At 39.1% G+C, this 20,128-nt stretch overlaps 1 protein-coding gene across 1 annotated transcript; it reads left to right on the top strand.

Moving 5' to 3' along the window:
- The first annotated feature begins 1,268 nt into the window (after positions 1 to 1,268).
- Positions 1,269 to 19,207, top strand: LOC107094463 (golgin subfamily A member 6-like protein 22). The gene is made up of 3 exons (XM_015390058.1): positions 1,269 to 1,445; positions 8,823 to 9,860; positions 16,875 to 19,207. The coding sequence occupies exons 2-3, from the start codon at positions 8,833 to 8,835 to the stop codon at positions 19,114 to 19,116; spliced, it is 3,270 nt and encodes a 1,089-aa protein (XP_015245544.1). The 5' UTR covers positions 1,269 to 1,445; positions 8,823 to 8,832; the 3' UTR covers positions 19,117 to 19,207.
- The last annotated feature ends 921 nt before the right edge of the window (positions 19,208 to 20,128 follow it).

The raw sequence follows: 20,128 nt of genomic DNA, 5'->3' as shown, positions 1-20,128 counted from the left end.
CTATCTATCTATCTATCTATCTATCTATCTATCTATCTATCTATCTATCTATCTATCTATCTATCTATCTATCTATCTATCTATCTATCATCTACTCAGGATGGTGCAAACACTTTTTAAGTTTTGAATCTCTAATAAACGACATATCATACAAACAAATAGGACAACTTTACTGGTATAACAATAACAACAACAATAATAACAACAACCATACTACCAATAACAGGGCTGCCAACTTTTCACCAAACCCTGGGGTGAGATTTTGAAAGTTTAGACAGGAAATCCTGTCAGGGTTAGATGAGGATAGGTGCAGCTATAGGTCGGATGGTTTCAAAGGATTTAACTGAAACAAAGTGGCAAAATATGGAATTTTTATAGTACAGTAAAATGTTAGTAACAATAAGTGGTCTGTAGTTATGTGGAACATTTTTCTCACAATATCCATTATTTTATGGGCCCTACTAAAATACTTGCATCTTAAATATACTTTAAACTATGAATTTCACAACTTTGCTCATTAATTATTATCTGCATTTCAATTAAATTAAACAATGGGGAACAAATAAACTATTACTGGATTACTGGCACAGGAACCAGTGCAATGAAACCTATGCAAAATATATTGTGTATCAATATTTGGTAATAGGTCAAGCATTAAAAATCTAATTCTCATATTACATTTTTACAATTGACAATTATGACCTTCTAAGAGGCTGTAGATTCAATAAAAACTCACCATGATAGGAGACAGCACTTCTCTGGGTGTTTCAGTTTGGAAGGTGAGATGGAAATAAAGTTTTTAAACATATTCAATGTACCAAAATAAAGATAAACGAATAAGATAAGTAATAATAAAGGAAAAACATCCATGTGGTTTCTTCTCTATGAATCCTTGATACATGAGGTTTTTCTGCACATCCTCTCTGAATGTGGTTGGTCTTTTCTTTGGTTGCTGATCTTTTGAAATATAAAATAAAAGTTTGAGAGGGAAACCTGGAAGTTTAAGAATTAAAATATTTGTGTCGGTTCAATTACTCCTAAATTCCAACGGGAGATTATTAAACTAGACTGAGTTGAGTTTTAATGTCTGTCATTTTTTTTTAGTGTGAGAAATTAGGAATATGGAGTCTGAGAGTTGAAAGCACTGGTTATGGACTTATATTCTGAAAAATAGAACACAATTTCCGGTTACCTGGCGTTGCTTCTTCGGCTCTTGACGTCAGAGACGCTCGAGCTGAGGATGTCTGGGCGTGTATTTCTGGGTGGAGGTGTAGCTCTTCCCACTGTGAATGACTTGAAAGAAGACAAACAAAACAAATGAAAGAAGAAACAGTCCGACGTAAGCAGCGAGCGGTTCTCACGGGAAGCCGAAGGAATACTTTGCTCCTTTAAACTCTTCAAACCCTCTCCCTGCGTTCACCTGTATGACGGCGTGAAGAAACGAGGTACAGAAAGCAAACTTTATCCCTGCAGTGATCTTGAATGAGAAACGGAGACAGGTGCTCTTCTTTGCTGCTATTCGGCTTAAATCCGGTTATAACTGTGTTATTTCAATTAACTGTAAAAAAAGAAAAATTACATCGATTTTCTCACGTTTTGGAGGACACTGGTTCAACGACTGCTAAGTCACAGCTTTTATCTGTAACTTATTAATAAACTTTAACAAGAAAGCAACAATGCAAATTGAGTCAAATTTTAATACCAACTATAATATCGCGATATTTGAGGCTTGAACCCTGAAAAGCAAAGCTCTGGCAGAGAAGTGAAGCTAAAACAACTCAGCATGAAAACTAAAGCAGTCAGAGCAGCACAGCCTTGGCAGAGTGACAGGCAGCAAAGACAAACAGAGATAAAGCAACCTAAAGGCCTGTGAGTGAGAGAGAGGCAGCTGCAGGGGGGCTTTCCACTGAGAAATCCATTAAATCAACTCTACAGCTGCTTTTATCTGCTGGACAGAGTTTGTTGCCTGGGAGTTGAAGTGTTAGGAAACCTAATGAGGTGGGAGAAACAAAGAGGGCACATTATTCTTATTTACCCCCAGTGTGTGGTATGTTTAGGCTTTCTACCAGGCTGATCCCATTACACAATATAGTGCACACCCAAAGTGCTGTTTTGTGTTCCAGCCACATAATGCCTAATATGACAAGCAGGAACTCCCTCAGTGCACATGTACACTATTGTTTGGGGTCAAAACAGCAGGTGTGACCCAGAGTGTTTTTTTTGTTTTGTTTTTTGCAGATGTTGAAAAGTTTCAATGTAGCGTAAACATGGATTTATTTGGTGCTGTGGTAGGGTGACCAGATTTGAGTTTCTGAAAAGGATACTTTTTTTTTTGGTGGGGGGGAGGTTGCTGAGCCACTGACTGGTCCAGGTCCCGAGCCAGGTGGGGACGGAGCGACCGAACCCGACCCGGTGACGGTATGCTTCCCCCCACCTGCCTTACCATGGTAAGGCAATAATATACAAAGGCTTTAAAGGGCATAAAAATGAGTGTGCCCCATCTGGCTAAAGTAATAGAACAATTTGACATAGATTAGGAGTCAGTGGGTCACATCACCTGCAAGCTATTGAAGAAAAGTCCCAACGTTTGTCTTTAGAAATATCCTAAAAACTGAAAATAGCTTCAAATTGCATAAAAGCAAATGTACTCATATATGTTATCTATTGGCATGATTTTTATATTAGCTTCGTCTTAGCTGGTTTCACAAGAGTGCTTGGTTAAAAGATTTGTTGATGGTCCCTAATTGCACCACCGCGTGTGGGAGGAGGAAGCATCTGAGAGACGCTGGCTAACATCGGAGTCCCTCAGTCGGATCAACCGTGAGCTAAATCCAGCTGATGCCGCAGAGTTTGAATATCCAATAACCAACTTCATCGCGGTGCTGACGGCTCGGTTCTGCTGCACTGTAGTCGACCAAAATCCCAGACAATTTTGAAATCCCCCCTGACAATTGTTTAGGTATGAAAAGTAGGACATGTCCGGTAAAAAGAGGAAGTCTGGTCACCCTATGCTGCATTGTGTAATAGAATCTGAAATATTACAGTTATCTTACAAATATTCTTTATTTTTGTCATGGTCCTGTTCTGTTTAGTTTTCTTTGAGTTTTTAGTTTCACGTTGAATCATGTTTTTCTTTTATTTTCTAGTTTTATTGTGTTTTTTGTTTGTATTGCGGTTCTTAGGTTTTTCTTTGCTTGCCCTCTGTTGCCCTCTTGTGTTGGTCTCCTTTTCCCTAGCTCCTTTCTGGAAGCCTCTGTTCACACCTGCTCCCAATTAGCTCGTTAACCCTCTCTTCAGCCATAAATACTCTCCCTGTGCAGTTCCTTAGTGCTGGTTCCTCATCTGACCCTCCTCCTACTTGTTTGCCCTGATTTCTGGTTTGTTTTACATTTTTAGGTTGGATTCCTGCCTTTGTTACCTGTGAACACTCAATTAAAACTGCAAGAACTCACCTCTGCCTCCCTTCCTCTGCATTTGGGTCCTCAAGTCTTAACCAAACCCTGACAGTTTTTTTTTTCTCATAGCGTGTTTAAATCTGATCACCCTTTTGACCATCCCATGGCGGTTTAGGTGTCAAATTAGCGATCTCTGTGCTGTGGGAAGAGGTAGATGTTCTGTATTTTCTACAAGCTTCATATGATGACTCATCTGGACTGCCTGCTCCGGTTTCTGACAGTGACTATTGTGTAACAATGTTGAGTTTCTCCAACTTACTTTACGTGCAAATCTCAACCAATCTCAGGTAGAAATCAATGTTTACCTGCTGCTAGAGCTGCACAACATAAAGATCCACATCTTCATATCCCCATGAGTGATGACTGACAGCTTGTTTTCAATGTTTGCAGGCATCAGTGCAAATTATCTGCACCTTACTGATATATTTTGAAAGTCAGAGCAACTTCCACTAACTTGGAAGCCTATATCAGGTATGGATTTTACAGCTTGTCATGTAAACTCATGAAGTATTGTAGGGCTGAAACAAACAGAATAATTGTGATTAATCCATTATTCAAATACTCACTTTTAGCTGACAGAGAAACCCATTAATGCTACATTCAGACCGCAAGCAGCAGAGGGACCAGAAGGAGGTTTGCAAGCAAAGTCTATGGTTGACGCTAATCAAGGCACAGCAAAAGGTCCTGCAATGCTTCTTTTTTTTTAGCAGCAGGAGCAGCGGCCCTTGCGCTTTTGAACATCTGACGTGTGGGACGCGCTGCAGAAGTAGCAGATGCTGGAGTTGGAAAACTTGAACTTTTGCTGCTCGATGCGCCACATCAACCAATCAGAGAAGCTGGTCTGGGAGCTGGCAGGGAGACAGACACAGCACTGCTGATCACTATAATCAATCTCTGAAACAGTTTATTAGGACCTTAATTAAATTAAAATGGCGAAACCTGCCGGCAAAATATGTGCGATTTTATTATACTGGTGCCTGCAGTTTGCATTACTTACATGAAAAAAACACCTTTCATCCGCCATGAACAGTAGCAGAAAACCACAAAGAGGCGACCGGGCCAGAGGCTCTTCCAGTGATAGAGCACAGCTGGTATGTGGGGGTCTGAGCTGCTCTGACAGCCAATTAATATTTGAAGGCAGGATCTTAATCTTGATAAACTGACTACTGACTAGTTTTCAGGTGGACTTTCTCACTTATCAAAACATATTAAAACTACTTTTTACCCACTGATAACAGCAAATATAGCAAAGCCGCTCTCTGCCATGAACACAGAAGCAGCATAAGCATCAGAAGCATCTGGATGCACTTTACTGGACGCGCTTCAAGAGTATCAAAGATGTCTGATCGTAATGTAAACAAGCATCAAAAATAAAGCAGCAGAAGCTTTGTTGCTGCTTCCAGCACCTGCTGTCTGAACGTAGCATTAGAGCAGTAAGTTTACAAAGATTGTAAAAAAAATATATATAAACATTTTGGTTTTTTTTTTCTGTCAGTATGCTATTCAGAACACCTCATGTGGAAAAGGTTTAGTTTCGCCTGGTTTAATTTGTAAAAAGTCTCCTTCAAGGAACCTTTTGCTATCGGAGGATTATCGGAAAAATAATCAATAGATTAATCAATTTGCAAAATGATCGTTAGTTTCAGCCCTAAAATATTGCAGTAGCAACTTTGTGACAGTGAATAAAATACAGGTTCATTACAACCAACATAATCATTCCCATATTTGATTAAAGTGCTGCTATTGTAATTTTTTCAAATAATATTTGGAATATAATATTTTGATATTGATAATATATTTATTTTGATTACCTTTCATAGCAAATTAGTTAGTTCTTTGTTACAGCTAGGCCAAACTCAGCTCTCATTTTTGTTTTGCGTTCATTCCGCTGGTGATTCGTGATTTATGCCAGGTTAGTATCTCTGTACATCCTCGGGTTTGCAGCTGACACCAGGAGGTTGTGGGTCACAATGGTCTACAGCAGGCATTCCCAAAGTCTGTCCTCGAAGGCCGCTGTCGTGCAGGTTTTAGAGGTTTCCCTGCTCCAGCACAGCTGATTTACATTGACAGTTGATTAACAGGCTTTTGCTGATATGCAATCATCAGAATCAGCTGTGCTAAAGCGGCGAAACCTCTAAAACCTGCAGGACAGCGGCCCTCGAGGACAGACTTTGGGGATGCCTGGTCTACAGGGTAAACATTTGATAGTTGAATATATTTAACAACATTAAATCATTTCACAGAATTAAAAAAACAGTTTATATCAAAGAACGTTAAACCCTTTAAAGATATTAGATTATTCTAACCAAAGAAAAACAGCACATCAGCTGCAGATGGCTGTTCTTTAACAAAATGGAACTCCACATAGACTTAGACAGATTTTATTTGTCATTTTGTTTACACAAGTGTAAAACAAAATGAAACTTCGTATGGAACAGCTCTCTGGACAATTTCATCTTTTTTAAAAGTGCAGCCTTTAAAAATAGTAAAAATAAATAGATAAATATATAAAAACAGTAATATAAACATATGACTGTGAATTTACAGTTCTAAACAGCAGCTTAATTAGGAAAGCATCGTAATGGAAGAGTAGGCTCATATTATCACAGTAAACTAACTCCACTTGATCAAATTTTTAAATATATGGATTTTACTTATTTTTTTTTATATATCAGGGAACCAAATGGGGAAAAAAAGAAACAATCCCCAGAGTTGTTTTTTTGCCGTCTTTATATTACAGTTACCGCCACAATAAAAAAAAAAGTATTTGGTCCGCTATCTAAAGGTCACAGCCTTTAGATACAAACTGATCAGAGGATACGGATCTGTTCCTATTCTTCTTAAAGATGGGGTGAGTGTAAAAAAAAAAAAAAAAAAAAAAAAAAAGGACATCCTACTTTCTTTGGACCCATTCATTTTCAATTATAGCAAAATATCTTTTTTTTTTTAACCAGTTATAGTTTTTCAGTAACCATTACTTTTCTTGTTTCCACCTTTCACAAACCATTCAATAATAAGCCTATTTTACATGTTAGGATATAAAAGGCGTTCTACCATGACATGGATTTGCTGTTCCAAGGTAGAAATAATGTTGTCAGTTGATGAAACGAAAAGATTGCTTCTCACCTTATTTTTTTCGAGTAAATAAACATCTGATAATATCTGTTGTTTACTAGATGTAGAGGTTAATAATAAGCCAGGAATCCTGCTTTCACACACATCCTCCACTAGTGACTATCTATGAGGAAGATGCTTATTGTTTTCTTTGGAAGATAAAGTTTCCAGTAAGAAGTTGTTTTCTTACTACTTTAAAAACAACTTAACAGCTTACTGAAACCGAAGGAGAATGTAAAGCAAAAGTGAGACTAGTGTTGAACCTGGGCACTGAGACAGTTCGGTGTTTGTTTAGTGAGTGATTGACGTCTTTTACTTGATTCCTTTCGGAGGAAATGTGCTTTAAAAAAATCCAGACAGACCAGCCTCATTCTCTTAGTTGCAACATAACCAGCTCGTTTTGTTTGGCATAATGAAGATTTCCAGTGTAATACAATTGCTTGTGACGCTTTCATTATTTAAGAATTAGAAGCACGACTTCATTGTGTTTAATTTGGATTCTGTATAATAGATCAGTATAAAGTAGAGACAAACTGTCAAGTGGAAGGTAAGTGATACATGATTTTGAATGGAAATTGGAAATGTGCATTTATATTGCACTGGTGCCTGGCAGCAGGAAGGTGCTGGGGTCTTTCTAATTGGTCTCTCTTGATTGGTCTTCGGTGTGAAGGTGCACATGGATGGTTGCTTGTTAAGTGTGTCTCTCTGTTACCCTGTGATTACCGGCTGACCTGTCCAGGATGTATACAGAGCTACTGTAAGAAAACCCATTAAGTGAATGGAAGAAAATTGGATTTGAATGATTATGCATTAAACATCCCACAGAACCATTCAGTTGATTGTGTAAAAATACAGAGAATATTTGACTGATGATGGTTAGTCTGCCCGTAAACTGACAGACTATGCAAGAGAGGAGCTTGAGAAAAAGACAGCTCAAGGGGAAGAATCTGTTTACACAGCAGTTAATTTTGCATGCTGCAAATGTGGCTTTTATGGAAGAGTCGCCATAAAAAAATCCTCTTGTAGTTTGGCACATTAGGTATAGCGGACATAGCGAACATTTGGAAGCAGGTGGTCTGGCTCCAATTTCCTGGTCCATATACAGAGTGCTTTGTCTAGTAACAAACTAATGCAGCCTGTCACCCTTTAAACACGATTCCACTGGTTAAACATGGTGGGGATGCTTGTCTTCCCCAGGGACAGGGAGTCTGGTCAGGTGTATTGGAAATATGGATAGAGCTAAATACAGGGACATAATTTCTATTCAATTCGGTTCAGTGTATTTATTTTGTGCCAATTCAGAACATGTCAACTCAATGCTCTTTACAGAGAAAATGTAGTCAAACTGGTTAAAGGTTTCTATAAAGGAAAACCAGCTGATTGTATCCAGGCATTGAATTCCAAGATATGCTCCTCCTGAATGAACTTGGGGTGGCAATTTTAATGTCCATTTTGTAATTGACTCTTCAGTAATCCCTCACACCAAGCATGCAGATAGCGAATGCAGAGAGGAATATCTCTTTTTAGAGAAAAACAATTTCCAGCAGCATCTGGCTCAGTGTGAGTGCCCTTATGCCAAGGCTGAGGTTCCTGGAGATAAAAGCAGACATACGAAAAGAAGCAGTTATACCAAAGGTAACTGTTAAATAGATCCACAGGTGGCCCAGTCCAGGCAAGACGCAGTTAGGCAGACAAGCTTTGAGCCAGTTGTCATGTCAGAGGATGAAATGGAGCTCATATAGTTGGTCACAGTGAAAGAACCATTACTGCACTGAAAAACAGGCCAAACTCCACCATTTATAAACAAGGATTTTGATGGCAGTTGCCCAGCTGCTTGGTCTCTCCAAAATGGTGTCATAGCTGAAGAGGAACAGACCAGATGAAGCTAATATGAGAAGAAAAATCAGATAAAACATAAAGTTATGTGTAGTACTAACAAATACTGTAGAATGGGAGAATAGAGATGTAGCAGAAGGATGAAAAGTGATCCCTATGTCCTCCAGCAGCCTAAACCTATAACAGAGTAAATAAAGAAAATATCGCAGGATAACTTAACTATTTTGGATGAGGTATGTGAAGGGTAGACCCAAATTTCTTAAACAGTTTGAAAATGTTCCTGTCATTTACATTTACTCCCAACTTTAGTTGGGATTTTATCAAAAATGTTTAAAAGTTCTGTATGTGTGAAGACCTGATCAAGGCACTGTGTGGATTACTCTAAAGTAACTCTTCTTCTCTCCTTTTCTTTGTTAGGCACTAAGCTATGGAGAGCACCGTTGAGGCCTCCCAGAGTGGAGGCCTGCCTAGAAAAAAGCCAGCTCTGCCCCCAAAACCCAGTCTCGCCCCCAAGCCTTTCTCTCTGCAAAATAACAGCACAATTCGCTCCTTCAGTGCTCCAAAGGCTGCTCCCAAAGCTGCAACTACACCCAAGTCACAAAAACCTCAGGCCCAAAAACCAGAGACAAAAAGTCACCCATCCACAGCTGTGACCACTCCTGCTAAGAAACTGCCTCAACCTACTTCAGCCTCAGCTCCCAAAGCTCCATCTGCAAAAGTGCCACCTAAATCTAAACCAGAGGAAACAAAAACAAGTGCTGCACCTCCACAGAAAGAGAATGGTCTTGGTTCTGAGACAGGTGCACTGAATCCAGACACTAAAGCAGCTCCGCCTAAAGAGGAACCCAAGTCACCAACAGTCCAGAAAGACAGTGTCATCCAAACAAACCACCAAAAACCCAAAGAGGCTGTTGCTGCTAATGTGGAGAAGAACAATGGAGAGGAACCACAGAGTGATACTCCAGTTTCTTTTGACCAGAAGATGGTGGAGACGAGCAATAACAGTTCTGGAGCAAACAGTCCAGTATGCCAGCAGGGAAGCACACGGAAGCGTCTCCCTAAAGAGCTCACCTCAAAGTTTGAGTCAGGTGGGGTCCCTAAGCCTCCCCAACCTATGAAAGCCATTCCTAAACCTATTGCCAAAGATGAGCCTTATAAACCAGAATCCTCTGAAACACAACACAGTCAGACAACACCAGAGCCTCCGGTCAGAGAGAGTGATCCCGATGCACCAAAGGAGGATTTTACTGGTGGAAACAGCATTAAAAAGAGAATCAGTCTCTTGTTTGAGTCTGTGTCAAAGCCAGAGGTCACAACCAAAAGAGATGAGCCAGAAATTCCTAATGGGACCCAAGTTGTGAAGAAGCAGATCAAAAACTGGGTGGCAGAAACAGGTCCGGAGGATCAGAAGGTTGAAAAAAAGAGTACGCCTACAGCTAGAGCTCGCTCCAAGAGGTGAGTACGGTCTTCTGTTCTCACTGCACTTATAGGTTTGGGTGCAAGACTAGACATGAATTAAAGGAAAATAAACTTTTCCTGCGGGGGCAATCAAGCAGGAAGTTTATTTCAGTGTTGACGTATAAAGGGTGATTAACTGCCATAAGTCACTTAAACTATGAACACCATCACTGTTTAACTCGAAGTGTTTGATTTATGATCATCTTTTAAAGCCAGAAATCAGACAGAATTCATTAACCAATTGAATAAATCTGAATACATTTCAATTCTAATATATATTTTCTATAGCTTAGAGTTTAAGCAAACTTTATATTTTTGAAGGAATCCATACCCTGTTGTTAACCATTAGTTCTCTTAAATGAATTATTCAGTGTTTTTTTGTATTTTGTTGCTGTGAATACCTTGAGAAGAGTGCAAGTCTGGAACTGTTTCTGTCTTGAGAGTTTAGGAATTTATTCTCCTTCAGCAGGGATATTTTAGGACATTGGAAAGGGTTTTCTCACTTGGCAGTAGCTTGCTCTATCCTCAATGTCTCCCAGTATCTGTCATGAGTTTATAAAGGTTAGATAGGTATAAGTTAATATGTCAGGACATGGTGCAATTTAAGGCATTACATCTACAAATTAAATTTCAAGTCCAAACAAGGAGGCAGCTAGAAAAATGTTAGGTAGTTTGATGTAATACTCTGTATTTTCTGTCAAATATTTATACTTCTATGATATCTGGAGGGCAATGTGAAGGTTGGTGTGACTGTTTGTACTTGTTCTTGCAACTGAGCGAGAACATCCGTGTTTTTATTACGTTCTAAGTACATGCCTAATCTTAGCATATACCTAGTTCACACTCCTCTGATCACACTTCAGTTCAAAACCTAATCACTAGCCCCTAAAAAACTGAGGACAAAAAAAGGGCAGTACAAAAAAATCTCGTAAAATATGAAAATTAGAGTGTGTGTACCTCCCCTGATTGTAGGGTGTGTCCCCAGCTTTAGCCCCTTAAACCTTAGTAAATTTCTCCACTGTGAGATCAATAAAGTCAATCAATCAGTCAATTAATCAATCTGGAGGATCTTAAAAATAAGGAGGTTTCCCAGAGATAGATTCCACATTGAGTTTTGTTCCAACTTTTTTTTTCAGTTTCAACCAGGAACTCCCAAATTGTTTTCGGTCGTCCTTTGCTCCTATAGCTCCCACAGAAATTGGTCCAGATATTATATTAAGTCATGGAGTTCCCAATGTTTATCCCGATGTGTGAGCTGTTATCTTTTATCCAAGCATTCCCTCTAAATGCCATGACCTTCGGCAGTTATTTATTAATGATTGTGTAATTAAACTCTTTCCTGATGTTCTGCTTCCATCATGCCATTTGTATCTTTTGGTCTCAGATTAGGTAACCATAGAGATAGAGAAGTACATCATTAAGTCCTTATATGGAGGCATTGTTCTACCTTCATTTACTGTTTTAGGGATGGCCGTTTTCTTTGTTGAAGAAAAAAGTCTAGACACTCAAATAAAGAGGCTTCAGTCTTATTATTGTCTAAATAATTACACCATTCAACTCATCTCCACAATAGGGGACCACCATTTTGAAAAAAAAAAAAAAAAAAGGTTTTAATCATGTATATCATGCATCAGATAAAGCATCAAGTGGGAAACTCGCATGTAAAACCCAGATTGCTGCTTCAAGTACCTTTTCATGCCTTTTGGTCTGACCACCTTTTTTCAGGTGTTCATTCAGTGTTGAATTAATGATTTTTAAAAATATGTTTTTCTATGTCTGTCTAGACAATATGTCTTTGTCTTTTCCAAAAGTCTAAAAGAACATTAAACCCATGTGAAGTTGGCATTTTAAAGACTACTGGAAGTCACAAATTTTTAGGTAGAAAAAGTGGGAACCTTAAAAATCGTCCCAAAACTTCATAGCTTCACAGTTTTTAAAAGTAGACAATTGAAGGCAGATCCTGGGAAGATTTAAATCAGTTCAAGATTGCCCCAACTCTATGCTTAATAAAACTGCTTTGATGCATCCTAGGTTTTTTTTTTTTTTATTTTGTAGGATTTTAGTCTGTAGCTGTTCCACATATGTTGACTTAAAAGCCATTTTCCTAAAGCTTCTCAAACTGTTGGACAAAAAATAAAAGCAGTATTTTCTTCAGGTTCCCTCTTTCATCCTCATCCTGCCTCCTAGCTCATCCTAAAAGGGAAATTAACCAGAGTGTTATTCAGACCGCTCCCTAATATCAATTATCTTTAGTGCAAACTCCCAATAGTGTTTATCAAAGATCAGCCTAACTCGTGCTCTCAGTTTCTCTTGAACAAGTGGTTATATACCAATCATGTGATTAAGCAGAATTACACATTTTTGAAATTAGTGACCTATTTAGGAGATTAAGAGCTAATTTCCTAACAGGAAAGCATGTAATCTTTGCAATACTAACTGTATACCCAGAGAAGATAACACATCTATGAACAAAAGAAACAATGGCAGCACAGGCTTTTATTAGACAAGCAGCAAAAAGCGTTAACTCAAACTCTGTACGGTTTTTTGAAATGCTTTTAAAACAAATAATTTGAAAGTGGCTCTCTCTGTCCCCTTTGGCCTCTGTCCCTAAGACTTGTGCCATCACAGGACTTAATGACAAGTCTTTTGCTTTGACGTCTTTGGTCATGAAATCCTTTGAATGCCTGATGTTGAAGCATCTGAAGGATTTTACAGGCCTGTCGCTGGACCGCCTGAAGTTTGCATACCATGCAAACAGGGCAGCAGTCAATCTGAGCCAACACTTCATCCTGCACCATCTCCACTACCCAGGAACATAAGCCTGGATTCTGTTTGTCGACCTCAAATCAACCTTCGTTGCCATCATCTCAGAAATCCTCCACTACAGGCTCATCGAGCTTATAGTGCCAGCATCCATCTGTTAGTGGATCACCATCTTTCTGACTGACCAGAAGCAGTGAGTGAAGCAGGGGAGCAACATCACCCGTACAAAAACAAACAAGACTTGAGCCCAATTCATTGATTCAACTCATTGACGCTAATGCAATCCCTCACACTAAGCATACTTGTAGCGACAGTGGAAAGGAAAAACTCCCTTTTAACAGGAAGAAAGCTCCAGCAGAACCAGGTTCAGTGTGAGCCACCATCTGCCAGGGCTGACTGGGGTTAAAGAGACAGAAGCAGAGATAGCAGAAAAAGCAGCTGTAAAAGCAGCCCCATCCAGGAAACACAGCCAGGCATACAAGCTCCAACCAACTCCCATGTCTGAGGATGAAGAAAGCACATCCAGCCAGTCACAGTCAGAGAAACAGGACTACACTAAAAAATGGGCTGATCTCCAACATCTATGAACAAAGGTGTTGATGGCAGCAGTACAGCTGATATTTCTCTCTAGGATGGATTCACAGCCAAACAGGAACAGACCAGATGAAGCTACTATGAGAAAAAGCAGAGAGAGCATAACAATCGAGATTAAACTAACAGATTCTGCAGAGTGAGAGAATAGAGATAGAGTAAAGCAGAATGATGACATAGGGGTCCCTATGTCCTCCAGAAGTCTAAGCCTATAGCAGCATAACTATAGAGATAGCACAAAACAGAGGATCTTAAGGACTGTTTTTACCCATGGCCTGTACCAACACAGATCAAACATCTCTGCCAGTGCTACACATACTGGCTGTTCACTCTTATCTCCAGGGTAGCACTGCAGAGTGCTCATGTCAAAAGTAAACAGACAGAAAGATTGTTTGTTTCCCCATGCTGTCTGTTGAACACAATGAAAACCTCTCAGCCAGACTTGTCTCTGCTAGAACAATTGTGGCTTTTGCACTTTATAACCTGCCTACTACTTTTCACTCATTAGAATAAAAGCACATCTGTACATACATGCCACCATCCTGTTTTTACCCTCTTGTTACCCTCTTGCATTGTAGTTGTTTTGTTCTACTAACTGTGATGTGAATAATAAAAAATTGAATTATTTATTTGGGCACACTATTACTCTAAAATCCTGCTTCAGAAAACTGTCCACCAGACTCTTAGGTCCATTTTAGATTCACTGCCATCCCTGTGTGCACTGTTTATCATACACTTCCATCAGACCTTTATCTCCACCCCATTTTTCATGTATTTTTCAAATTAGGTCACTTCTTTCCAGCTCCTTGTGGCCTCCATCCAAACCCAATTTACTCACCCGATTACTTTAGGAATATCTTTTTTTACCCCCCATCATGTTGTATATCTTCAGGAGTGGGAGATTCGTGGTCTGGAGGATTCTTGGGTTCCAGGTTCCTTCATCTACTTTCTACATCTGGTACTTTCCCAGACGATACATCAGAGTCTGTTTCTTGCATCTTCCTTTGGAAGGAACATTAAGGAAACTATGATCATCATGCACTGCTACTGCCACATTTTGATTTCAGCCTCTGTTGGTATACTCACCTTTCCTTCTTGGAACACCACTTTCATTTCCCCTACACCATCCCAACCATTTAATCCACCTCATCTCTACCATATGATAACAAATTACCTCTCCTCCTCTGTACCATCCTGGAATTTCTCCTAAGGATCCAGTTGAACCATTTATTTGTTCATTTTTATAAAGAATTGTTCAAACTTCCCTTTAGCAGATATGATTATTGGCTTTACAAGAGTCTTTACAAGTTACACCACAACTTCAGATGTTATCCTGTAAGATGTATGAAGAATATTGCTCACAGTAAGCACAAAAGGAAGTTTAACCAATTGAATAGCATATTTTGGACTAAAAACTCTAGTTTATGGATATCCAAGGTTAAAGCAAAATAGAGCTTATGTTTTTAAAGGAATAGCATACATTTTCCAGGCAATCATCTTTAGCATCTTTGTTGAATGATCTAACATTTGAACCTGTGTTTCTTTTTTATTGTGTTACTAAACTATTTGTTGAGCCGCTTTTAACTTCCTTCATTCTTCTAAGGTTTCAGGTAAAACAGGAACAAGTTATGCAGCTTTCTGTAAAGATTCAAAGATGTTTTGTGTTTAGTCACAGATCAGACCAAACATAAAGTGAAAGCTTTCATGCACAACTGATATAGTTCTGGTGATAGGTTTACATTTCTCCAGGAGAGATTTGAATAATTTTTACAATTTTACAGAATGGTGAAATTGTCTTGTTTTTGGAGAACAGGGCTTAAAGCATGGAAATGGACCTGGCATGGAATGTCAGTCAAACAAAGAATCTAGCATAGAACAATATGAACAAGTGATCTTACTCACCTAGAGATGGTAGAAAAATAGCAAGTAGATAGGAAAAGGGGCTGCCGCTGACGTAAGGAGGAAGACAGAGTAGCTCAAGGAGGGAGTCTAATTAGTTAGGGTAAAAAAATAAAGAACAAAACACAAACTTGCACTGAGAAGGAAATCATTAATAGGGAAATGGATAGAAAATCTAAAAAGCATGATAAAAATATTTTTTTTTTAAATACACGTTAAAAGATAATCAAACAACTCAGGGTCATTACCGGTGCTCCAGACTGAGTTAATCATACTTTTTTATCCCCAGTATTACATCAGACGTTCCCATGAATCATTACCTCTGCAGGCTAAACATACTCTCAGTGTGATACTCGCACCATAGTTATTAGTCCTAGATGGACATCTTGTAAATTTAGTCTTTCAGTGCAGGGTACATCTGTTCCTGGTTGGAAATTTACAAAGTCATTCCTCGCTGGAAACCTAAAATCAAAATACTTCCTCAGTGTGGTGATACAGCTCAGTGTTTGTCTTTTACGACTCTAAAATCCTCTCTTTACATTTAGTATCTGACCTGCAAATATTACCAGAGTTCACTTGATGCTTTTGGGAACAGGAATTTCTGTTTTGGTTCTTATTCTCTCAGTTCATGTTGTTGTTAACATTTGTTCATATTAGAACTTGCTTTAAGTCATTTACTCAAATATTAGCAGGATTTTAGGCATATCTTTAATCCTGGATGTATTAATCTTTCAGGAATTACTGAAAAACACCTGATTTTTTATTTTTATTTTTTTCTCAAGTCTTGAAGAAATAAATCGGTATTCAACCTGAAAAAAGAACAGCTTTGATTTATGCTTGAAAGGGAAAAGTTAAGTTTTTCTCTCTTTGTAATTAGAATAAAATTACAAACACTGTATGCTATCAGTTTAAATAATTTACTGGGTGATTTTCGAAGTATTAGAAGTATTTCTTTTTTTAAATCTGCTTTTTATTATGCTTTTTAGAAGTTACAGTTTTTTTCACAACTTTTTGAACCCATTAAAAAAAAACATTTATTTCTATAAAGCTGTTAAAACAAAACATTTTTTAAATAAAGTTTTTGTAACCTTTTGTAAGGAATGGATTTCGTTGTATAATTCATCATCACTTTGAAGAACTCAACTTTACCCAAAGCCAGCCATTAGTGTCTGATTATTCATCCAGCATTTGGAATGATACATTATTTATCTAAATTACACTATTATTATTATTATTATTATCTTGGTATACCTTTGCCCTCTCCTCTTCCTCGTACGCTCTTGCCTTTGTATTTTGTATCTGTTGTTTTCTTGAATCTCCAACCGACATGTTTGCACCATAAACTGGTTATTGTTTGTTGTCACATCAATAGACATAAATGACAATCATAAGTGACAATTAGTGTTTTCAATTTGTGACCTTTTGTTTGTTAGTTTGTCTGTAGGTCAGTTTTGTGTGGTTCAACATATATTTCATAGGTGCTTCATGGCCAAAAAAAAAAGAGTTAGCAGAATTTTTACAGAAAATGTTTTAATTTCTCTTTGAATAGATAAAAGGATTCTGGTTTTGCCCAAAAAGATCTTAATCCAGTAAAAGTGGATTAACCCACCTTTGGAAATTTGGTGCAGTGAATCGAGTTGAGTGTTTAAGCAATACTAAAAAATAATTAGTTCACTAAGCTAATTTCATTATCTACCATGATTATTTCTTAAGCTGTTTATTTCCACAACAAATGAACAAAATATGTGTCTTCTGCAGCTTTGAACGTGAAGCTGAGAAATTGCCTGAAAAACCAGAAGTGGAGGTTTGTGCAGAAGAAGAGACGCCCACCCAGTCGACAGTTTCTGCATCTTCAGAGAGTCAAACTGAACCACAAAAGGAGTCGAGAACGGACAATAAATCCTTAGAAAATGCAACCGATGCAGCATCAGTGACTGACAAACCAAAGGAAGATGATGTCGGGCTGCAGAAGAACCATGTTGCTGCTGCTGATAAAAAGGACTTGACCTCTGACAGTGCGCTGAAGAAGAAGAAGAAAGCCAAACGCCGCTCTGTTCGCTTTGGAACTGTGGTGGCAGATGACGGTGGACCTCCAGTGATGCTGAGTCCAGACCCTGAATCCAGTGAAGATGAAAAGCAAAGCAAGGATGCTGAGGTTGAAAGCAAGAAGGAAGAGGAGGCCGTCGTTCCGATACCCGTCTACAGAACAGTTGGCATTCTCCAGAGGATGAGGTTTGAACAAATGCAGAAGGAAGAGGAGGGTTTACAGGGCAGACTTGAGCTGGAAGAGGAGCAAAAAAGAACAGAAGAGGAAGAAGCGAGGGAGAAAGAGGAAGCAAGACAGAGAGAACTGGAGAGAGAAAGGTTAGAGGAAGAGAGAAGAGAAATGGAAAGACTAAGAGAAGAAAAGATTGAAAAAGAAAGGCAAATGGAGCTGCTAAGACAGAAAGAGTTAGAGGAGGAAATAGAGAGGGAAAGGTTGAGGCTGGAAGAGGAGGAATCTACAATGAGGCAGGAAAGAGAGAGACAGATGCAAAGGGAAGAGGAGGAGAGACGCAAGAAACAGAAACTGGAAAAGGAAGAAAGAGAGCAGGAGTTAGAGCTGATGAAGAGGAAAAAACAGGAGGAGGAGGAGAGACTCAGACAAAAGCAGCTGGAAAATCAAAAGTTAAGACAGGAGGAAGAGGAAAGGGAGAAGATTAGGAAACTGAAAGAGGAGGAGGAGATAAACAGAAGGAAACTTGAGGAGCAAAGATTGAAGGAGTTGGATCTGATTAGGCAGAGGAAGGAGGAAGAGGAGGAGGAGAGACTAAGGCAAGAAGAGCTCGAAAAAGAAGAGTTAAGACAGGAGGAAGAGGAGAAGGCCAGGAAGCTGAAAGAGGAAGAGGAGATAAAAAGAAGGAAGCTTGAGGAGCAAAGAAAGAAGCAGTGGGAGTTGATGATGCTGAGAAAGGAAAAGGAGGAGGAGATAGAGAGGCTTAGGAAGCAAGAGGAGGAGGAGAGAAATAGAAGAGAACTTGAGGAAAAGCAAATGAAGGAGTCGGAGATAATGAGACAGAGACAGGAAGAGGAGGAGAGACTCAGACAGGAAGAGCTGGAAGAACAGAAGTTAAGAAAGGAGGCTGAGGAGGAGAGGATCAGGAGGCTGGAAGAGGAGCAGAGGCTGAAACGGGAGGATGAGGAGAGAAAACGAAGAGAGCTGGAGAGGAAGATGCATCAAGAAAAAGAGGAAGAAAGGAAAAGGGCAGAGGATAGAAAGATACAGATAGAAAAAGAGAGGGCAGAAGAACTGAGGAGAAAGATGCAAGAGGACCTGGAAAGACAACAAGCAGAGGAGCAGAGTAAAAGGCTGAGAACAGAGGAAGAGAATGAAAAGGGGGCAGAAAATCTCATCAATTTTGGCACAGAAGATTTGTCTCAAAAATCCGAGCCCCCGTTCTCCCCCTCATCAAACACCTCCGAGAACACAGAGTCCCTCATCGACATCGTCTACGATGACTTCTCAGTCCAGAACCCTCTGCTCGACGTTGTCTACGACGACTTTTCTGTCAAACCTAAAAGATGGACTCCTCAGCCTAGGCTGGAAACTGCTCCCGTCAGCGCCTGGACGGCCAAACCTTTGAATGATAACGCGCTGGTCTCCTTCGACACTGAACCATTGGAACCTCTGAGAGAATATGAACCGCAGAAGGTCGACAAACAGCTGGTGTCCAGTCCAACCCAGGAGAGCCCAGAGAATGAAATGATAGAGGGGTTGTTGGTGGACATAGGTGGGGATGAGGAGGTAGAGAGGCCCATGGAGGAACAGATCAAGTCCATAGAGATAATGACGGAGGAGGATGAGAAAGAAGAAGAAGAAGAAGAGGAGGAGGAAGAAGAGGAGGAGGAAGAGGAAGCAGAGGAGGAAAACATTAAGACTGAAGCAGAAATGGAACTTGATGTTGAAGAAGACAACGAGGTAATCAGTAAACCTTATTTCTTTTTAACCAACAAGTACTAGAGAAATTAAAATATGTGCAAAAAAACTTGAAATTTTTCAGTTTTTACTGTAGGAGCAGAATATCACTGATAAATGTCAACAATTCAACCATTGGTTTAGATCTGTTTGTTCTTTGGAGATGAAATATCATAAACAACATCTTGGCATCAGTAAGTCTCCATAGCAACCATTAGACACCATCTACATGCTAATGAGTAGTCTGGGAAAGATCTAAGGAAGGTAGAACCTTTATGTAACATCACAAAAGTAAACATAAAGATTACTCTTCCCTTGTAGGACTTTAGGTGGAACCATTTACTTTGGTCAGATTTAACACTAGAATCTCAGACACTCCAGGAGGGATCGGAAGGTAAAGGACGATGAATAATTGGAAAAAGTGTATGAAAAAGTATGTTGGGGATCTGTGATGCTTTGGGCCTGTTTCTCCTCTAAAGACTCTGGGTTGTTGCAGTTCACAGTATCCTAAAGAGTTTAAAAATACATAAAAGTGTAGTGGTGTCTACCATAAAAATAGAGAATATATATGCTCCAAAGTAGTGAAATGTTAAAGGAGACTAATGTGCCACTGAGGTTTTTATATAAAACCATTATTTCTTCACATTGCATATATACATTTACTCAAATCAAAGGCTGGATTTTTCAGTGTTCGAACATACTACTGGAACTAAATATCTGCTTACATTAAGGCTTTTTACATATTTTTGTAAACAAAGAGTTTCAAGTTGTTTTGTTATGTCAAACCATTTGATTCGAGGACGAAATTCAAACCAGAATTATCATGATAAGCATGTAGTAAAAAGTGTATCCCTTTTCTTGCACCGGCTAGATGAAATACAGGACTTTACTGCATAGTGGAAAAGTTTTTTCTCTGTCCTGCACCTGGAATGGATGGATATCAGCTGTTTGACCTGTTCACTGTTAACAGAGCCACCTTTGGAGCTAGTTTACCATCACCTTTTCTAAATATGAAAGTATGAATCAGTGCTTCTATGTTCCTCTTGTGTGTCTGCCT

Source organism: Cyprinodon variegatus, unplaced genomic scaffold (genome assembly GCF_000732505.1).
Source record: "Cyprinodon variegatus isolate N-32 unplaced genomic scaffold, C_variegatus-1.0 Scaffold484, whole genome shotgun sequence".
Taxonomy (NCBI): Eukaryota; Metazoa; Chordata; class Actinopteri; order Cyprinodontiformes; family Cyprinodontidae; genus Cyprinodon; species Cyprinodon variegatus.
The sequence above is the reverse complement of the archived record's forward strand: the minus strand, read 5'-3'. Positions and strand labels throughout refer to the sequence as shown.

Bases quoted from the DNA above. Each gene is read 5' to 3' on its own strand.
- LOC107094463 (XM_015390058.1), top strand. From the start codon at position 8,833: ATGGAGAGCACCGTTGAGGCCTCCCAGAGTGGAGGCCTGCCTAGAAAA. The intron at 9,861-16,874 runs GTGAGTACGGTC...TGTCTTCTGCAG, and splicing joins GCTAGAGCTCGCTCCAAGAG to CTTTGAACGTGAAGCTGAGA.